At 43.1% G+C, this 20,164-nt stretch overlaps 1 protein-coding gene across 1 annotated transcript; it reads left to right on the top strand.

The window, feature by feature from the left end:
• The first annotated feature begins 1,913 nt into the window (after positions 1–1,913).
• Positions 1,914–19,772, top strand: prag1 (PEAK1 related, kinase-activating pseudokinase 1). The gene is made up of 6 exons (XM_010742872.3): positions 1,914–2,338; positions 5,470–5,814; positions 5,919–7,669; positions 14,560–14,705; positions 16,099–16,865; positions 18,556–19,772. The coding sequence occupies exons 2-6, from the start codon at positions 5,545–5,547 to the stop codon at positions 19,714–19,716; spliced, it is 4,095 nt and encodes a 1,364-aa protein (XP_010741174.3). The 5' UTR covers positions 1,914–2,338; positions 5,470–5,544; the 3' UTR covers positions 19,717–19,772.
• The last annotated feature ends 392 nt before the right edge of the window (positions 19,773–20,164 follow it).

Below are 20,164 nucleotides of genomic sequence, written 5' to 3'. Positions count from 1 at the left end.
TGAAACAATAAATATTCTGTGTTATCCATGCACATATTCTGTACATATCTGATAGTGATCATGGTGCATTTGTGCAGAAAAGATGCAAACAACATACAACAACAGCATCCTCATGATGCGGTGTACAAAGAGGGTGCCTTCTTCCCCATCTTTGCTTCTCACTCACAAACTCACAGCATCCTGCAGCATGTCAACAAACTGCTAATTCATCAGCGTGCATAATGTGGCAGAGGCTGTGATGACCGGCCAGAGTAAAATTAAGTGACTCTGATTTGCTTCATAATTTAAGGGAGCGTTATAAAAGATGACCAACTCCGAATGTTTTATGGGTGCACAGCCTGACAACTTCAGATGCATGCCAGTACAAGGAGGTACTGTGGAAGTATATGTGGCATGCAATACACACAGGCTAATGGCATCTTTAATTTATCTGTAATAATTTACGGTGGGTGGTTTGGTAGAAATCAAAGAAGTATCTAGCCAAATAAAATTCTATTTTCCCACACGTTGTTTCTAAATCACCCTCGCTATTTAATTTCACTGTGTAATTTCTCCTGAAGAAATTCTGTGGGAGAAAGTCTCCTGATACTGCAGTGTTCATAAGCGACTCCAACCCCATCCACCCCCACTGTGCTCCTCTAATTTGGATGTTCCCGCAACATCTCAGCACTAAAATCTCAGCTCGTGATAGAAGATTTATCTCGGTGCGTCTTGGGAAACAGTTTTATATGGCAGCCCTGCCTGTGAGCTTGCAGACTGACACCACGTATATCTAACAAGAAGATTCTTAGCCCAAACACACATCAGTGCTGGAAGAAGATATGACACTTCCTGCATGAATTTAATGTACGATGCGATAATAATTTGCAAATTGAATCGATGCCTGAGCAAACAAGCCAAGTCTACAGTGTGCTTTCCAAACGTCCTTCCATATTTTTATGTAAAAGCAAAAGCTATTAGAATTACCCCATTAGCAGAATTATTACATGCTCTGCACTGCCAAAAATAGATTCAATGCAACAAACTCTTAATCCTCTTGAGAGGATTGTGATTCTTTCCAAATCCAACAGGTGGTCTTGTAAAAGACCTCTGCTGTGCCACTTATGCTGATTGTCTGAGCTCTGCTATAAATCCTTGCGTGAGGAAGGAAACTGGTGGTTTCTGTGTCCAATCGATTCATATGCATGGGTGTCTACTTTTCACAGGAAGTAGACCAGAGCAATAGGGATCAGTGGAGTGCAGGGAATGGCTACTTGATTTGGAAGTTTTCAGATCTAGTGCTGTTGTTTTTTCTGCGATTTTTTAACAGAGGTTTGTATTTATCCATCATTTTAGGGTCTGTTGTTTTCTACTTATGACTGACTAAATAAAACCAAAAGGAAATGTATTAAAAAAAAGTAGAACACACACAGGTGTTTATGTTAAAAGGAGTCAAAAGGCCGACGGATAAAACCTGTGTTATTTCTCAGTAAGACATGAGATGAGGTGCTCAGTTAAAAGGTTCATCTCCATGGATGACTGCCTTCATCCAACACAGCGGCTGTGTTTGTCACTCTGTGAGCTCTGCCTCTCCTTTTGCTGCCAGCAATGGAAGCCAGCAGGGGTCCAGCCTGGCTCAGTTAACAGTGCCAGTGTTTTTCTATCACTCTGTCACCCCGGCCATGATGAACAGAAGCAGGAGCTGCCCAGGGGGTAGCAGGAGGGAAAGGAGCAGCACAACCTGCACAGCCCAGTGGTTTTTTAACCAAAGGGCTTTTTGTGCATCATCTGTAACTTCAAAATGTGGGGGGGGTATTTACAATATTTCTAAAACAATAAACTGCAAATCAAATGCTGAAAGCTGGGTTGTGCATTTCAAGAAAACAAAAAAAATCCTCATTATAATTATAAAGACAAAAGCCTTAATGAGGAAACTGTGAGTGTGAGCTACTGGCCACACTGCATGGTTGTTAGGAGCTCCTCCCACCTCCTTGTGCTCTCTCACCACGCTGCTGCTGCAGAGGACTCCTGCTCCGCCTCACCACTCCACCTCTGCACAGTGCAACACCAGCAGCAGCAGCAGCAGCAGCAGGAGCAGGAGCAGGAGCGGTGTAGTAGGAGCATGCCTGTCTAGATCCGAAACCAGCCTGCAGCAGCAGCAGCATACACACACACAACCTCCTGGGTCTTTAACCTGTCGCATGTGGGATACGTGAAGACAATACGGATATCTTCTATAGCTTCTGCTGGAATCACAGGAGCCCAGCTGTGCTGTGTGCTTGTTCATTTTTAATCTTAATTTTTTTTTTGAGAGAGAGAGATTTTGTGTTGCCAGGGAAGAGAAAGTCGGATCGAGCAGGTAAGCAATCAATAGATAACCTTGTATACGATTATAGTAACGCTGCAGCCCTTTAAAGGCGTATGTTGTTGGTTCAGTGATATAGGTTGAATCTCATATGTGTTCATATTAATGAGATTATAGCTATTTTTTTCCAGTTTTCTCAGTGAACGAGGACAAGAAGGATTTTGTTTTCTGATAAAAACAACCTACCTTGATGTTTTTCTTTTTTTTTTTGCCAAAATATTTAAATGTATCACATCTAAATATGAGGCTTTAAACCGAAACACGTGGAGGGTTTCACCTGTGTCGAAATTCGTTCTAAAACAGGTGCTTATATATAAAAAAAAACATTCACTCGTCTTAATGTGTAAGTTTGGACGTATTTTGTCGTAAAGTTCCCAAGTTTTGGGCGGAAATCCACACTGAGTATCGAGAAGAAAAGAAAAAAAAAAAAACAGGTTGTACCCCTCCTGAATGAATGGGCTGCGCGAGGGAGGCATGCGTAACAAATGTTGCTCGTAAAAGAATTTGTATTCAAAGTGTGTGACTACACACCGGTGTGACCTGCTTATCAGACCGTTATCTTATTATTATTTTAATTACAAATCACTGTTATCATATGTGCATTCCTTTCATTTAATGAGCTGTTGTTTTATTTTATTTATTTATTTATTTTTGGGCACGATGTAGCAGTCAGATACCTTACGCAGTGAATTATGTTACGGTAACCCAAGAATAATAACCATCAGATGACCTATACTTCATTAAGACTCCTGCGCATGCGCATGCGTGTGTCTAGAGGGGTTCAGATGTGTCTTCTGCTGCTGCAGGATTCAGACAAAGTGCAGTTTTTTCCAGCTGTTGAGTGTCGATAAGGCTCTCTAACCTTACCTTAATTGCTCCTCCTGTGGGCTATTTAAACTGTTGCCATCCTGTCTGACATTGCAGCCTGACTACATTCTTCAATGCATTGTTAGCTCCGAGCAAATGCCTATTTTTTTGTGTCTGGGCTTACAATTTTGGTTTTCAGACTAAAGACATGTTTAGAGTCTCTCGGATTAGGGTTTTAAATTTTTTTCAGCATAACTGTATTTTTTTTTGTTTGTTTGTTTTTTGAGACATCTAGTGGTCAGAGGTCAAAAAGATGTGTGGATGGTGACTTCTTTATTAGGTGGCCCAAAAAACTGTGTATTCCCCCATCATACCAACATCCACCCTCATGTTATTTCTCCTTGCATTTTTTCTAACATGCTTGTGAGAATTTTTTTTTTTTTCAAAGTCTGTGTTTTATATTGTAGGCAAGACTTGGATTTTGTCATATGGTTGAACTTCTGAATGTTATGCCCTCTGTGTGTGTGTTTTTTAACAAGTGAGAAATATTGGACCTTGAGCTTGAGAAGGTGTGGGGAATGTAGACAGTGGGGTCTATCTCTGTTCAAACAAGCAGGGCTGAACATGCAAACAAAAGCGAGAATAAACCTAAACTGAGGTGTTTGACATATTTGTCTGTTTTCTCTTAAAAAATACAGAGGGAATGAATGAAGACATTTCAGATGAACATCTTACATGTCCACTTCTGTTGTTTTCTATGATTCCCTGCTGGGACCAAAGTGTCCCTGTCAGTTTGGTTTTAACTGCCTAAACATACCGTGACAGTGCTCTGTCTGCCTCTGCATTGTTTTTGCTCAATTGTCCCATAAAACCCCTCTGGACATGTTTTTGACTGGCAGGCTGTTCTCTAAAGAAGCAGTAGCCTGACGATGTGTGTCTCCAGTCACTGATTGCTTCATATGACTCACGCACAATACCATATGATGTTAGGCAAGGCTCCGTTTCCCCTGTTGTCGCAGAAACGGTTAAACAAACAGTGAGCCAGTGGGTGCTTTCCTGCCCAAACTGAGTCAGAAAGAACAAAGAAAAATGTAAACAAGCATTATCTTTATTAACAGGAAAACTCCTCATTCCTATAGGATTAGTGGAATGCAGGGTTGTAATACTAGAGCCATGAACTTTCGGTAGTCTTAACATTCCTTGTATGTTATACTGGTATTTTTTTATCAGTAAACAAAGGTAGGATTTAGAGTCAAATTAAGAATCGCTGTAGATAAAAGAATGTCTAATATAACTAATATTTAGGCTACCTGAGTGTATATATAGGCCCCTTTCATTGTCTTAGGGGAGTAATTTTTCATCCTCCTGCTTCCTCATTTTTTCTGGATAATGAGGCTAGATAGTGGGCTAATGTTGCTGTGTATCACTGCAGCACCTTGTTGAGAGGCAATTAAAGCTGTGTAAAGGACATAAAGAGGGACACCTAGATGCAAGGAAACAAACGATGTCTCCGAAATGGTGTTGATCCTCTCACTGTCAGTCTAGTTAAACAGGACACACAGAAGAGGGAGTGTGTGTGTGTGTGTCTGTGTGGGTCAGTTTGTTTGTGAGAGAAGGAGGACACACATGTGGAGTGGGAGGGTTGTGTATGTGTGTGTGTGTGTGTGGAAGGGGGAAGGGGAGGTTGTCGTGGGTGTGAGATTCACCCTGGTGAGACTTGCGCCTTTAGACATTCCTGACATTCCGACCTCTGGGATGCTTGAGGCTCCTCCGTCTTCTTCTAGCATGTCGGGGGCTGCAGAGGACTCTGGAGGGCTTTTATGTTGCAAGACTCACACCGGCAGGCTCTTTGGTTGAACAGAAACCACATACCCTCTAATTTAGGAGGCCATGGGAAAAACTAGCACAGCAGACAGCAGGTCTTAAGTTGCATCCGCAGATGACACCTAAATTCTAACAAAGGTCTTAGGTCACACTTTCTTAACAGTCTTGGACTTTTTGACTTCCATCTTGAGTCAGAAAATCATAAATCTCATGCAAAATATAACTCGTGTAGAACTAATTGAAATAATTTTTATATAAGTAATTGCAGCAGCTCTAAGCAAGTATGAAACCCAGATTGTATTATTTGTAAAGTGTGGAACAGGAAATGATGGGATATTGGATTTTTTTTGGTCACAAAGCTATGTGGAACTATGATTTTTGTTCAACATATGGTCAAAAAGTAGACATCATGACTTAATTCTTTTAACAATGTAACTCTTTCTTCCTTCTCTCTCTTCTCCATACTATCTTGTGATGCTGCTTCTGTGGGCCAGCCATGACAGTCCGTCCTGTATCTGCGAGATCACTCAACAGCCACTTCTGACTGAACCTAATTTAGCAAACCAAAGATGTCAGCGTGCAGTGACTTTGCAGAACACGTGTGGAAACCTGGCTCTTGTAAGAACTGCTTCCACCCGCTTAGTGCGCACCACAAGACTGTCGGAGGCCTGGGGGGCAGTGTGCCAGCCGCTTGTTTGAAGAGTAGCCTGGGAGGTGATGAAGAAGCTGGAGTAACAACACCTTCGCCCTACAGCAAGCCAACCATCGCTGTCAAACCCACTATGATGAGCCTTGACACCAATGAGTCGATGACTGATGTCAACATGAACATAGAGCAGGTAATTCTCTTGATTATCTCTTTTCTGTAACACACCTCATAATTTATTACTGCCTAGAATCATATATCTGTTCTTTAATGTGTACCCATCTTTATGTGTGACAGGAGAACACAAAGAGTCCAGTTGAGCGTTTGAACCTGAAGCAGCTCTTGGACCTATCGCCTCTTATCATTGACAGTAATGGCTGCAACAAGGCCCATAGAGAGGCGGTTCTCCAAAGCCCAGAAACCAAGATGGACTACAACAACTGCTTCTCTCTGGCTTCCTTATCTCCCAATATCCTGCCAAAAGAGTCCATGATCATCAGCAATATCTTCGTTACACAAGAGGAGGGTAGAGGTTCTCAGAGTTTAAAGAAGAACGCCAATGGAGACACCTGTAAGCAACAGACTACAAATACCACTAAAACCAAAAGCACTTATAATGGAATCGGTGTGACTACCAGAGCAAATTGTCAGGTGTCCCATCAGGCATCTGTGGATATACCTTTTTCTGTGGATATTCTCCCTTCCAGTCCCGCCAAAGTTCATAGCAATGGTATCAGCAGTGGCAGTACTACGACTGTTACAACTAAGACATCAAGCACTTCCCCCACCACAGCCTTAAATGTGCACACAAGCCACAATCCCCCACCATCCCTCTATTCTCCTCCAGTCCTGTCTAAACAGAGCAGTCTGTCAGACTCCTCTTGTTCTTATCGCAGTAGTACAGATTCACTTCCTGGGGCAGAGGTGTCGGGAGGTAGACAGGCTAGGTCAGGGAGCCCCCAAAGCCCATCAGCCATGGGTAGCTCACAGTCTGCTCCAAATTCTCCCAATGGACAGCAAGATTCAGAACCCATTTATGCAGAGAGCACCAAGAAAAAGCGCAGGCCGCAAGGAAATGGTCTGCAATCCCATCCTGAATCCCCAAACCAGACTAAGAACTCACCCAAGTGCTCTGAGTTTGAGCGCTCAGGAGAGACTCAGCGGGCGACCATCACTGTAATGGCTACTCACACAGAGGAAAACAACAGGACCTTCTACCTGAGCAGTCCAGATTCAGCCATCAGCACCCAATGCCACTTCAGCCCCACAGCACGTAAAGACCCAAGCAGTCCGGCCTTCCGTTGGCCCAGCCCCAGCCACAGTGCACCCTCACTGGTCACAGAAGCCAGCCTTGCCCCAACTCTCTACCCCAAGCCTCAGTCTAGCCCACCTATACCCCCGAAAAGGATGACCCGTTCCCCCAAACTGGGCACCTCTAGCCTCTCACCATCCATGTCTTCTCCAGTCCCTCTTCCTGATCTCCCCAAACTGGGCACTTCGAGCCTCTCAACATCCATCTCGTCACCCGTCCCTCTCCCTGAACTTCCCATGCTTTTTCTCGTCTCTGCCAGAGAAGGCCACTTTAAGGTCCATACAGAGAACCACAGCACAACAATGTCCGAACGCTGGCACAAGCCCCACCACCACAGTTCTGGCTGGAACTGTCGCATTGAGGAAGAAGAGGAGGAGGAGGAGAGAGAGCGGAAAGAGGGGGAGAAGAAGAAACTGGCCGCCAACCCTGGGACAACCTCTCGGGTGACTGGCCTGGTCAATGATGCCGCTGTCTGGAAGGAGGCCAGGGACTGGAAGGCCCACAGCCGCCCCCCTTCGATGACAGAGCCAGGCACGGCCGCCCCGCCTGCCCCTAACAATGGTGCCTGTCAGGGGGAGACTGAGGGCACCGGTGCAGAGGAGGAGGGCAAGCATAACGGGAGCATGCCGGCCAGGCAACCGATGCACGGCAGCTCATCAGAGCTGCTGGCAGCTGGGAAGGGAGCTGCCAACAATGAACCCAATCCGCCACCTCCCCCACCTAAGAAACTGCACAGGTAAGAAGAACAGAGAACTTTTTGTTTGGCCTTTTTACACATTCAATTATTAACCCATAAAATAACATATGAACACTAGTACTATATAAGGGTAGGACCATATTTGATAGATGTCATATGTTACTGATTAACATTTTTGAGTTAATCATGTTGTCAGTGAAATGTCAAATGTAATGACAAATTGCCAATTACAAGTCAGCCCAAATGTGAGGCCATAAGAGTGCTTACTCAATTTGACCAGTAGACATAAATCATGTCAATCAAGAGTTTACAACATGAAGTAATGAAAAGTGAGCAGTAATTAATAATTGGGAAGCTGTGACCACCAGATGACAAGAACGTTCTCTAGATGACACACTTAGAAGATTAAGTAATCATTAATTACATTTCACCATCGTCATTTAGTTTCGTAAGTGGGTTTTCCAGATTCCTCAACTATATTTTATGCAGTGTATTTATTTTTGTTTTGTTTAGTGCAACTGGAAACATTAAGTGGTGCAAAAATTTTTAACAAATTACCTATTATACATTTCTCATAACAATCTTTATGCTAAATAAGGTCAAAGCACAGCTGATACACAGGTATCCCGAGAAGGATTGGTTTTAAATATTGTTTGCAACAAGGCAGCTGTCTAAAAGAAAGTTTAATAAGGGGTTTAATTACATGCTAGGACACAATGCACTTGCTGTAAGATGAATGCTATGCATTTATCAAACTGGAACTGCCCATTATAGTGCATACTTGCATGACTTTCCTCCAGTCTCCTACCTGAGCATTAATGGGACTGAGACTGTGGTTTCATTATATTCCATAATCTAGCACGTACAACATGCACTTAGTCATAATGCATAAATGGATTTTGCTCTCTGATGCGACAGCACACGTGTATATATATGTGTGTGTGTGTGTGTGTGTGTGTGTGTGTGTGTGTGTGTGTGTGTATGTATAATGTATATCCTGTGACTGTGCGTATGTGCTCGTACATGAATCTTACTGCAGTCATCTGTGTGAATCTTACTGTGCTTTCTCCTTTCATAGTGTCATTATTCAGCCTTGAATCAGTCTCCATTCTGGGGCATTCAAACGGTTCCGGCATATTCCTCAATGCATGCCTTGTTCTATTCATGCTAGTAATGTGACTTTTTCAATTCTAATTAACACACAAAATGGGTCTGTTAAATAGTCCTCTGCTGTGTCACATTGCTGTAAATTTGTTTGCACAATAGACAGAACTGTAAAAAGGAACTGTTGATATTGTCATACAGGGACAAGTCTATGATTGGCATGAGTTTAGATGCATCTTTGGGCAGAGAAAATATATTTGCACTGTGGCATGCTTTAAATTCTTGATGTTTACATGCACGTCCTGCTTATTTTTTATGCTTAGTAATCGTATTTAATCCCAACATATGTAGAATGACAAAGATATGTATGCAAAGCTCACACTGTTGTGACCTACTCTGCACAGGGCTCCTAGCCTACATGGCCATTTATTAGGAGTAACATTTGCACACGTGCTTTAACCTGAGTCTACACGGGGCTAAGAATACACTCCGCTGTCTGAGTCAGCTACCCAAAGCAGAAACAGAGAAGAGGCCTTGTGCTGCAGTTATTAGAGCATCAAATGATCTCCTCAAAATAAACTTTGCATTGTCTGTGGAGGCATGATGAACTCCTTACACACGACCCTGACTTCCTCAAAACAAACAGATGTTCTGCCATCTTGAGCTGCTAGAGTCAGCAAAAGCTGAGTCGTAATGTTTTGCCGTCAAAAACACAGATTGCTGATCACATTTCAAGAGCCCTTATGTTTGTGGTAATTCTAGTAAGGACCCATCTCTCCTGTTATGACATTGCCGACATTCTGCACTGATAAAAATACACTTTGTTGAGACACATGTGGGAACACGCCTTGAGTCAATCAACGGCACTTGTTGCTTTTGGGTGCTACAAGTTTATCAGTGTGTTTTTTTGTTTTGTTTGTTTGTTTTAATCAACAAGTGTCCGCAGTAACAGGCATGCACTGGAAACTCAATGTCAAAGTGCTGCAGGTAATCAGAACCTTGTCTGCAGAGAAATCAAAACTTCTTAAAAAGGTTTAATTCGAAACAGAAAAGTAAATCTTGTGTGTGGAATGAGTGGAAAATATTCACAATACAAAGATGCACATGCACCCCGTGAAGCAGCATTTTGAGGTGCTGAATCATTTAAAAGCCACAGATGGTTTGAAAAATCTGCCTCCCGGGGCCTTTTATCAGAGTGCAGTTTTTCCTCTTTTCTTCTTTGTGTCAGGTCAACCAACACGTCGTGTGCTGGGTCAGCCTAAGAAGTGTGTGTTTGTGCATGCGCTTGTGTCATGCATGAGTTTGTGAGTAAGTACTCTTTCATGAGGAAGGCGTGTCAACTGGTCAGTGAGGGTTGCCAAAGGGAGGGGCTTTAGTGAACAGATTGTTGCCCTCGGCAACTCCCAAACTGTCCTCAGTCTGGCAGTCGGTTGCCACCAATAGAAGCAGAATTTATAGATCAGCCATGTGGATTTAAGTCCACTGAGGTACACTTGGGTTTGAATTGCCTTTTGCTCTGTAAACTGTCGTTCCAAGACGTGCTGCCCCTCCTTCCACAGATCCATCCTGATCCCTTCTGTGCAGCAGAATAGATAGCATCTTGTTGCCGCCTGACAGACCTAAAGCCGCACTAAAGTGAACTACTAGGTCAATGAGTGAATGCTATATATGAGATATGGGTGCTTTAATTTTGCGCATCTAATGATGGGTGCTGTGGCTTTTTCCTGCTGAGAGAGACTTTAAATACACATATGACTCGTGTGGAGCTAGGGTTGTGTTACTACACATGGTGGGGATTTAGAGAGCCACTGGTCTAATCCAGGGGCAGTTTGAACCCTCCAGCACGACAAGGACCTCTACCTATCCAGCATGAGGTAGGCACCTGATGGCATCTTTTTCTCGTACATGTCCTTGGTAAGACAATAGACTTTATGACACATCTATCATTAGACTTTGTGACGGGAAGCGGTGACGTTCTTGTCCGGGCAGGAAACTGGTTGCACAGTTTATGTGTGTGTTTCAGGAAGATCATAATAGAGCACAGAGCCTTCAGAGGTAAGCACAGGCCTTTATTTTCACACCTCTGGTGCTCGGTAGTCAAAATTCAGAGGTGGCATTGAGTGGCACAGTGACAGATGGCATGTGGTCAACTTTGTGCTCATTTTTTTACTTCCTGCCTCTTTCACACCATGCCTCTTGCTCTTCTAATATCTCTCAATTGAGCTTAACTGTTAGTTAGAATAAAATAGTGGGAAGATGAGACGTGAAATTGAAGTGTCTTGCAACGTGGTGCAAAGAAATGAAAGTGGGCTGTAATGAATAAGGCATTGAGATAGCTGACAGTGAAAAAAGATAACAAGGCAAGGCTGGAGCAGTTTGCAAAAGATAACAAGGATTGGTGTCAAACATTAATGGATCTTTGTTTCAAAGACATGGTTTATATGGCTATATAACCATGGTAACAATCCTACAATCTCTGGCAGGGAATAATACATGCCATTCTTCTCTGCACTATATTGTAGCATACCAAAGTTGCACAATAACAAAAACGCACGCCCGATATAATGTGACCCAGTACAACAACAAGGCAATAAACACTACCTTTTGTAAGTTTCTATGATACAAAAGAAACAGCTAAGAATTTAATACTCCCTCATATAAAAAACATTGTAAGCTGCTGTAGGGGGTTACACTACACTGTACAGGTGATCATGATACCACCTATGGTGCATGGTACAACCTGAGTCAGCCTGTTTACCGAACTCCACCTAATTTTAACAAAACCCTTATGTGTCAACTTAAACGTGTTGAGTGTAATCCGGTTACAGTATTCCACGTCATCACTCTTTATGTTGTGTAACCATCTTTTTTTTTTTTAACTAAACAATTGGTGTCTGTACATAAAATAGCCCTGGAAAGCAAATTAGTTTGTACGTGTGTGTCTGCGAGTACGAATGGACTTAAAATACTTGGTGTCTCAGATATCATTTTATATATTTATATAACAGAGAAGGGCCTAAATATGAGTAAGTCAGTAAGTGAAACAAGTTGTGAGAACCTGAGCCACAACAACAACAACACCGCAGCTTAGACTGGGTTTCATTTGACACTGTCGCACTGCTATCTGTAGCTCGTTAGCTGTAACCCCAGTCTGATCCCTTCTTTTTAAAACTCCACCAGCTCCTCTCACACAGCTTTATTAATACCATGCACATGTCGGGGTAGCATGTGTGTGTCAACAGATCCGGCGTGTTACTTACTGTAGCGTGATTGTTTACATTCTAAATCTAGGCTGCTGTCGTTGCCGGGCTGATTGCAGAACACAGATCATGATATCTAATGTTTTTTTGTTTTTGTTTTTTAAAGCAGAGGAAGCATCTAAATCCTATCGGAGGAAATAAGCAATTAAGATGTTTATTAATAGATGTTTAGGCTAAAACTGCACATTCCAAGTAGAGTGATTAAAATCCTGATGAACGGGCCGCATTCTTTGTGTCATGATGACACGAGACCTGTCGTTGACTTCAGTTGAACTTCTCATTTATTTTAACTCGCATGGCTACATTCAGTTGTAGATAACCAGTGATTGTAGTGCTGTAATGACTTCCCCATTAACTGAATCAATCCACAAATAATTAAGTAATCAATTAAATAATTTTTCAAGCCAAATTGCAAAAGGTAGTTCTTAGCCAGTATTTGCTTATTTTACTTGTCTGACTGAACTATAAACTGAATATTTTCAGGTTTTAAACTGTCACAAGCGATTTGTTTGTTTTTTTCAGCTCTAGGAGATCATTTTTCCCAATCAATTCATCATGAAAATATTTGTCAGATGAACTGATAATGAAAATACTTTGTTAGTTGCAGCCCCTGAATGTTTTTATAGCCTTACATGCAGAGACTCTAATCAGAGTCAAGGTCTTTTTTTGCATGCCCTTGCTCAGACAGCTCATTCAGTCATGCACATCCTCCCACAGGGCATAAGCAATAACGTTCGTTCACCAAGGAAAATCTCATGTTTTGGATACAAATCTGAGAGATCTAGAGTGAGACATTCACAAGCGCACACATGCACATAGACTTATAATCCCTGCACCCATTACCATTTCTCCCCTGCCTCAGCATTTCCACTGCCTTTCATCACTGCTCTTTTGTCTGTAAAACGATAGCGATCCTTTAGCTAACTGCCCAGAGAGAATACCTAACCCTTTGTCTCCTCCCCCCTTTTCTCCTCCTCATGTTTGTTCTGCTGATTTATGGTGGAATTGAAGTCAGGGGGCTTCAGATAAAGGGATAGAGGAGTCATTTTGAGATGGAAGAGAGGAAAGGGAGATGAAGGGATGTGTATTGGACCCTGTTTCCCTGAGCCATTAGTGAGTATAATGAGACAAGTGAACGGCTGTCACTCAGCCTAATTGGTCACCTTGATTAGGAAGTCTGCTCATGCACAGGTTTCATTAGTATTATAAGTGGCAATCATAGTGGCTGATCAAGAGGAATACAAAGCTTATTTTGAGTATATAAAAAGATATAATCCCATAATCTTTCTCTTTTTATAAATGAAAAGTTGAGTTCAGAAAGATTAAAACTCACCTTTGATCAAATCAGTACACTCAGGTTTTGCTGCTATAGCTTTTTAAAGATATTTTTGTGGTATTTATTGCCTTTTATTTATAGCCTAGAGTAGAGAGATGACAGGAAACGAGGGGAGAGAATGATAGGAAATGACATGAAGAAAAGGTCCCCAGCTGGATGCAAACTGAGAATGTTGCTGTTCATGGTTGGCATCCCTAACCCCTGGGCCATTAGTGTACTCTGCTGCTACAGCTTTACTTGGTCGGTAATGACCAATAGGTAACAGTGGTGAACTGTTGTTACTGACTGTAAGACCTCTCACTTCTCCTCTGTTAGTATGAGGTTTGGCTTTCAATCTGTTTACCACAAAAGTTGAAAAAGTGAAAATGTTGTTTTCCTGCCCGTGGTCCAATTCCACTTACTCTCAGTCAGGTTACCATCTGGATTTGACTCAGAATGGATGGGCTTTTCAAAATCGCCACATTTTCTTGGCACCTACATTACTCACAATTCAGGTGCTACACTAGCAGAGGGTAATGTAGCCTCAAGCAGAAATGAAGTGTGGTAACGTCACTTCTTGCTAACTCCACGCCCCCCATATTTTTCATTTTTAAACAAACACAGGACTTTATACAACTTTACTCAAATATGCAATAGAATTCCCCAACCTGACCTTTTAACAGACTTTGTGAATTTGTGAGTTCCCCTTGAAGTTGAGGGAAATGTAGGGAAATCCAATGTGCCATTGTGCTGTACAGCAAAAGTCAAGTCACTATCAATAAATATCAGAAAAAAGTCATATGATAGACCACTGACATGCCATCATCTTTTGGTTTTTAGTGAGGCTGGTTTGTTGCCGTCATAAATCCACACAACACAATGAAGAAGTGTACTTCTCTAACAAGGAAGTGAAACTACTCCTAACAGCACTTGTTCGTCATTGTTGTGAAATGAAGTGCTCTTTGACACTGACTTGTTCGTGATACATAGTGCAGATAAAAAGACATCGACAGGAAGTGAGTGGTTCCACATTCATACACTGATGCACAAAAAGAAAATATTCTATTGCTTCATGAAAACCGACAGACTAAACTACCGGGGGACACTGCACTTGGCCCGACTGATGTTGGATGATGGAAAAGCTGAGACTAAGGCAGACTGCTTTGCAGACACAAAATATGGCTTGAATGCATGTTTGTTTATTTCACCATATTCACTTATCCTGTCTCTGTTGTTTTCTCCCATTACAGAGTGTCTAGTAAGATGAGTGGCAGCAGCATGGAGCTGGACCGCTGCAGCCAACAAGGATCAGTAGAGAGTCCCACTTCATCTCTACGGGGCCTGGGCAGTGTCAGCCTACCCACTGCTTCCACTGACAACCTGACTGTTGACACTGGTAATAAAACACTCACACTCATATTTCTGCCAGCTTAAGAAGATTTATTTAAATATCTGAGTGGTGCGGTTGCTCCAATACAAACATGCACAGGGAGCCCATGGATCATATCTGTCTGGTAGTTTGTTCAGCAACTTAGGTACTTTTTCCACAGCTTTCAAAGACTGGGTATGATTTAGCCGTTACATATTTTGCCTGCATGTTAGTTGTCTCGCTGTTCAGATGCTGTTTCATAATGATTGAATGAAGATGCACTTTGTCTAGGGCGAAACTGTGCAACAACAGTGAAAAGAGGAAAGGGACCGATACAAGGTTTATGGCAGCAATCCATCAGCTTATCTCTTCCTCTTTTGTTAAGTGCACATATACAGTTTGTTCTGACCGGCTGTTCATTCTCATTACTGAGTTCAAGATTTCTACAATAGTCAAGCCTGAGACGTGGCTCTCACTGAGTGGCATACATCCTTGGTTTAGAAATTGTCATCCTTCACATATAAGCTTTAAACCTCCGTGGCGCTCAGACGCTTGTAATTGCTGAAACTTCCTGGGCAATGTTGTTTGAAGAGATAATTATGGACTCTGATAACGAGGGAAAAAGGGCTTGGCTACATCCTACAGAGTACTTTTTTTCTTTAGTGTTCCTCCTCTGTGAAAGCAGTTATTGAAGACGGCACCGCACAATTATCTCAGTATCTGTCTCCTCTACTATAAATGTCAAATTCCAACTTTACAACAGTCTTTAATTGACAAATGGATCATGATAGGACGGAAGATGTTTTCTGTGTCAACTTGAACCCTGGATTGTGGAAATTTCCAGCGCTTTTGAGGAAACGAGGTATGTGTTTGTACTAAGGATAAAGCAGTAGGCAGAGACTGAAGGGGAGTAGCAGATGAATCACATTCACAGCTGTCACCCAGGAATATGTAAGTCTGTGTGTACTATTAGGTGACAGGAAACTGCCTCACAAGGACGCTGAGGAACAAAATATATATATTGTGTGAATCAAGCCTCCATTTGGTATCTGTTTGTATCTGTGGTTGTGTGTATTTTCCCGTTCAGTGTCTGTCGGTAAATTCGAGTGGAGGAATAGTTCTGAAAATGTGCTTATATGTTCAGATCCACTCTCTCATCTGCCTGTTCAATATGAAGTTACAGCCGCAGCCGGTTAGCACAAAGACTAAAGAAAGGAGGAAACAGTTCTTGTCAGCTGGAGTATTTTTGTTCCTTTTTAGTACAACTGTTTCATAACATTTATGTCAAAGGTTGTTTCACAATACAGTACACTACACTATACACTATAATTTATTGTAAACAAAAGTGTTACAGAATGGTCAATGTTTTAGAAATCGACTGGCAGTCTGCTGATGTAATTCCTTTTTTTTCCTATCTTAGGTTCTCGGGATGCTATACGGATGTCTTGTTCCTCTCCATTTACCAGAAGTCCAGTGGCCTCAGCTCCAGGATCTCCTCACACACCCTCTTTTAACAACTTAACTAACCAGCCACCTCCACTCCCAGAGAAAAAATTGGTCAACCGCACCGTGTCGGCTCCCGATAGCACAAATGGAAAACCCTTTGTCCGTGCCTACCCACGCCTCCCGTTCACTGGTTCAGAGAGCAACGTGTGTCGACCTGTCGATAACAGCTCCCAGTCCAGTTTACCGTCCAGCCCTGTTGACCCGCGACCAATTTTCTCTTCCAATGAGTCCCTGGAACGCTGCCATGCCCTGCTTGGCCGATCCTCCAGGTCCCGGACTCTGGATGAACCACTGAAGATGCACGGGCGTCTGGGTGTCCACTGCCGAAGCAGTATCACATGCTCCTCTTCCCCCCAACTGAGCGTGCCATTCTCAGCCTCAGAACCTGGTCTGGCACCAAATTTGGGGTCCAGCCTGCAGCTTCAGACACTTCTGAGTAACATAGACAGTAGGGAGGGAGTTTACTCCAAACTGGGAGGCCTGTACGCCGAGTCTCTGCGGCGCTTGGCTCTAAAATGTGAGGATCACTTCACTCGCTCCCAGAGGAACCCCCTTAGGTTTGAGGAGAGCAACTGGTCTCTGTTCAGACTGACCTCTAACAAGCCAAGCTGCAACTCAGGAGATGCTGTGTACTACTCTGCTGCCTGTGCCTCAGACCCCAGCAACTCCTATGCTGTAAAGGTAATAAAAACTACCCTAAAGACCTCATTTGACATCCATTTTTTTAATGGAGAATTTGTTAAACATATGTTTGGTATAACCATGTTCACCTCCTTGAACACCTTTCAGTTCTGGTACATTTGGTGATACATGAGGTATACATGTGGTGTGATACAACAGATCTTAGAATTCTGAGAGCAGCAAATACTTTTGAAAGAACGAAAGAGAAACCGGTCTCAGTTTTAAGATATCAGTCAATAGTAATAGTCAGTAGTTGCCCTCACAACACCAGATTACACAAGTAACATTTCCTCCAAATCCCTTGTATGTAGGTAGGAAATTTGAATTCCACACATGAGTGGCGGACTCCGCCACTAAGAAGGAAAGCTAATGTATAGAGGTAATCATATCGGCTTTTTCTAAATGTAAATACACTGGATGGCTAATGCTAAAAAATGCAGACCACAAAGGGCATTGAAAACAGGATATGACTTCATGAACATCTTCATGATTATAACTTTAATGCTCAAGAGAAACAGAATTATGTGCATATTTATGCATCATCACCAAACAATCGTACACACCTCATTCACTTTAAATGTTGAATTGATCTTTACTGGTATTGAATAATCTTTTAGAATTTTGTTTAAAAAATGTGGGTTCTGCATTTGGTTGTTAGCTGCAGTGAAGATTTTTGTAACTTAGAGATCATGTTTTGTCTCTCCACTCAAGAGATTGTGATTAAGAGAGCAACTTGGAACTCACTCAAAATCATCTTCACTGTTGTTTTAGGAATACACTGGGGGTGTTGTAAATTGATCTTTTAAGCAGGGATTTGACAGTTTAAGGACAGGATGAGGAGATTAAAATAGGGTGGTGGTCTTGTTTGTTATTAAGCTACAGATGGGATGGCCCTGTTACAGCACAAACCTTCGGTGCAAGTAGTGTAAACAACCAGGAAGAAGGGTGTGGATTGGGTCTCACTGACCTTTGCCTCAAAGTCATTAGTGCGGTACAAAGTAGAGGCTGTTTGTACAGTGAGTGTTGTGCCACAGTGTGGGTGCCCACAGTCTTGCTTAATATCTCTAGGCCCAATTAATCTTTACATTCCAGGAAGGATTTACAGTCAGACAAACCTCTGTTGTCAAGGCCACACACACAACCCAATACACACAAATGTAGTATGAGACTATCAGCACAATAACTCTATGAGTTGATATTCAGACATAATACCAGTGTGCTGAACCTCATGAAAGTAGATTTTAGTCCTGTTAGATTATATTTATAAACCTGAACACACATCATGGGAGACAGTAGCATGTTTTGTTTCACAATTCTGATGGAAGATTTTATTCAGAGTGGTTTGTCATTCTCTCGCAAGCTGTGGGAAAGTTCAGACACTGAAGAACTGTTTACTTTAACACAAGTTTAGTCCTGGCATCAACTAGTCTACTAAAAAACACACTATTTAAAAGAAGCTTTCAGTTCAGGATTGGGTTTAAATCTGCATCAGAGACTTTGATTTCACTTGAATGAAAGCAGGAACTGAATTGGCGTTGACCTTGGAACCTCGCTAACAAGAATTCCTTTCTTATGTTTCTTGGCTCCACTCCCTTCCCGTCTCTCTGTGTGGAATTCTCCCCCCCTCCTGTCCCTTTCTTCTCCTTCGTTTCATCCTTTCCTCCCACTGTCCTTTGTTTATACCCCCCAGATCTGTAAGAGTCCATCCATGGAGGCCAAACAGGGCCATCTCTACGGTCTATCAGTACAGCAGAGCATGCCTCCCCACTTCAACCTCCAGCAGGACTGTGGCCACTTCCTTGCTTGTGTCCCCCAAAGCATGTTGCCTTCTGATGAAGTCTCTCTGCCCACCACACCTGCTTCGTCGCTGCCACAGCCCTCCACTGCTGCACCCAGCCAACAGACAGACCGAGAGCGAGTGGTGGTCATCACTTCTGAGATCCCTCAGCAGACAGCAGCTGACTTTGTTCGGGAGTGGGAGGCGTTCCATAAAACTCAGCCAGAGATCTATGAGCGCCGTGTATGCTTCCTCCTCCTGCAGCTCTGCAATGGCCTGGAACACTTGAAGGAGCACGGGGTCACGCACCGTGACCTCTGCCTCGAAAACCTGTTGCTGGTGCCTCATCTCCGCAGGCCCTCCCAGTTCCCCCAACAGACCACCACTGACAACGCCACCAGTAACGGTTCAAGCGGTGTAGACATTCAGCGTCACCTTCCCCGACTCCTCATCAGCAACTTTGCCAAGGCCAAGCGTCGCTCCTCCGAGGATGCTGCCTCAACCACTGTGGATCCTCGCATCAAACGTGACCACGCCAGATTGGCACCTGAGATCGTCTCAGCAGCTCAATACCGTAAATTTGACGAGTTCCAGACAGGCATCTTGATCTATGAGCTCCTCCACCAACCCAACCCGTTTGAGGTGAGCCCAGCTCTTAAGGAACAAGACTACCGCTGTGAGGACTTGCCTGCAATCCCCTCAGTCTCCCTTTACTCAGCTGGCCTCCAGAGGCTGGCCCAGCTGCTGCTTCAACCTGACCCCATCAAACGCATCCACATCCAGGAGGCCAAGCGTATACTGCAGAGCCTGCTCTGGGGCCCAAGGAAAGACCTGATGGAGCAGCAGTGGGAGAGACATGGACAGGGAGGAAGCTTTGTCGCCCGATCACAACACGAGGGGCTCCTCAACTGGCTAGATGTGAAACGGGCCCTACTGATGATGAAGTTCGCCGAGCGGTCACTGGAACCCGAGAGGAACGCAGAGCTGGAGGACTGGTTGTGCTGTCAGTACTTTTCCTCAGCTCACCCTCTGTCTCTCTGCCATACTGCTGAACTGCTCTACTCGCTGAAGTGACGGCTCATTTTAGGGTCAAATATGTGTGTGAGTGGAGCCGAAGTAATGCGTGAATGCGTGTATGAAAAAGACCAATAAAGTTAATGTCTAGACACTATGGATGGGTCCAGACAGTGTGATCCTTTGGAGATACTGTGAACCTACCCACCTGTTTGCGCTACTGCTACATGCATGAGAGCCACGCATCAACCTAGCCATCCACTGTCAGTATCCTGTCAACCTAGCAAAGAAATAACCTGTGAAAATTCAGCTGTTTTTAGATGTTCTTGTAACGATCACATGGACAATATCACTAAAACGTTCACTTACAGACTAGAATCACTTTGTGCCAGTGATGCTGAAAAACACAGGTTCATAATGCTATAACACACTTACCAAAGTTTCATGCTTGACACTGTTTTGTGTGTATTTATTAAATATCAATTAAGACTTTTACCCACTGAGAACA

This window comes from Larimichthys crocea, chromosome IX (genome assembly GCF_000972845.2).
Source record: "Larimichthys crocea isolate SSNF chromosome IX, L_crocea_2.0, whole genome shotgun sequence".
Taxonomy (NCBI): Eukaryota; Metazoa; Chordata; class Actinopteri; family Sciaenidae; genus Larimichthys; species Larimichthys crocea.
The sequence above is the reverse complement of the archived record's forward strand: the minus strand, read 5'-3'. Positions and strand labels throughout refer to the sequence as shown.

What these genes read in the sequence shown, in the direction of transcription:
- prag1 (XM_010742872.3), top strand. Translation starts at nt 5,545, where the DNA reads ATGTCAGCGTGCAGTGACTTTGCAGAACACGTGTGGAAACCTGGCTCT. An exon ending in CCACCTAAGAAACTGCACAG is followed by an intron (nt 7,670 to 14,559) that starts GTAAGAAGAACA and finishes CTCCCATTACAG; the next exon opens with AGTGTCTAGTAAGATGAGTG. An exon ending in GCAACTCCTATGCTGTAAAG is followed by an intron (nt 16,866 to 18,555) that starts GTAATAAAAACT and finishes TATACCCCCCAG; the next exon opens with ATCTGTAAGAGTCCATCCAT.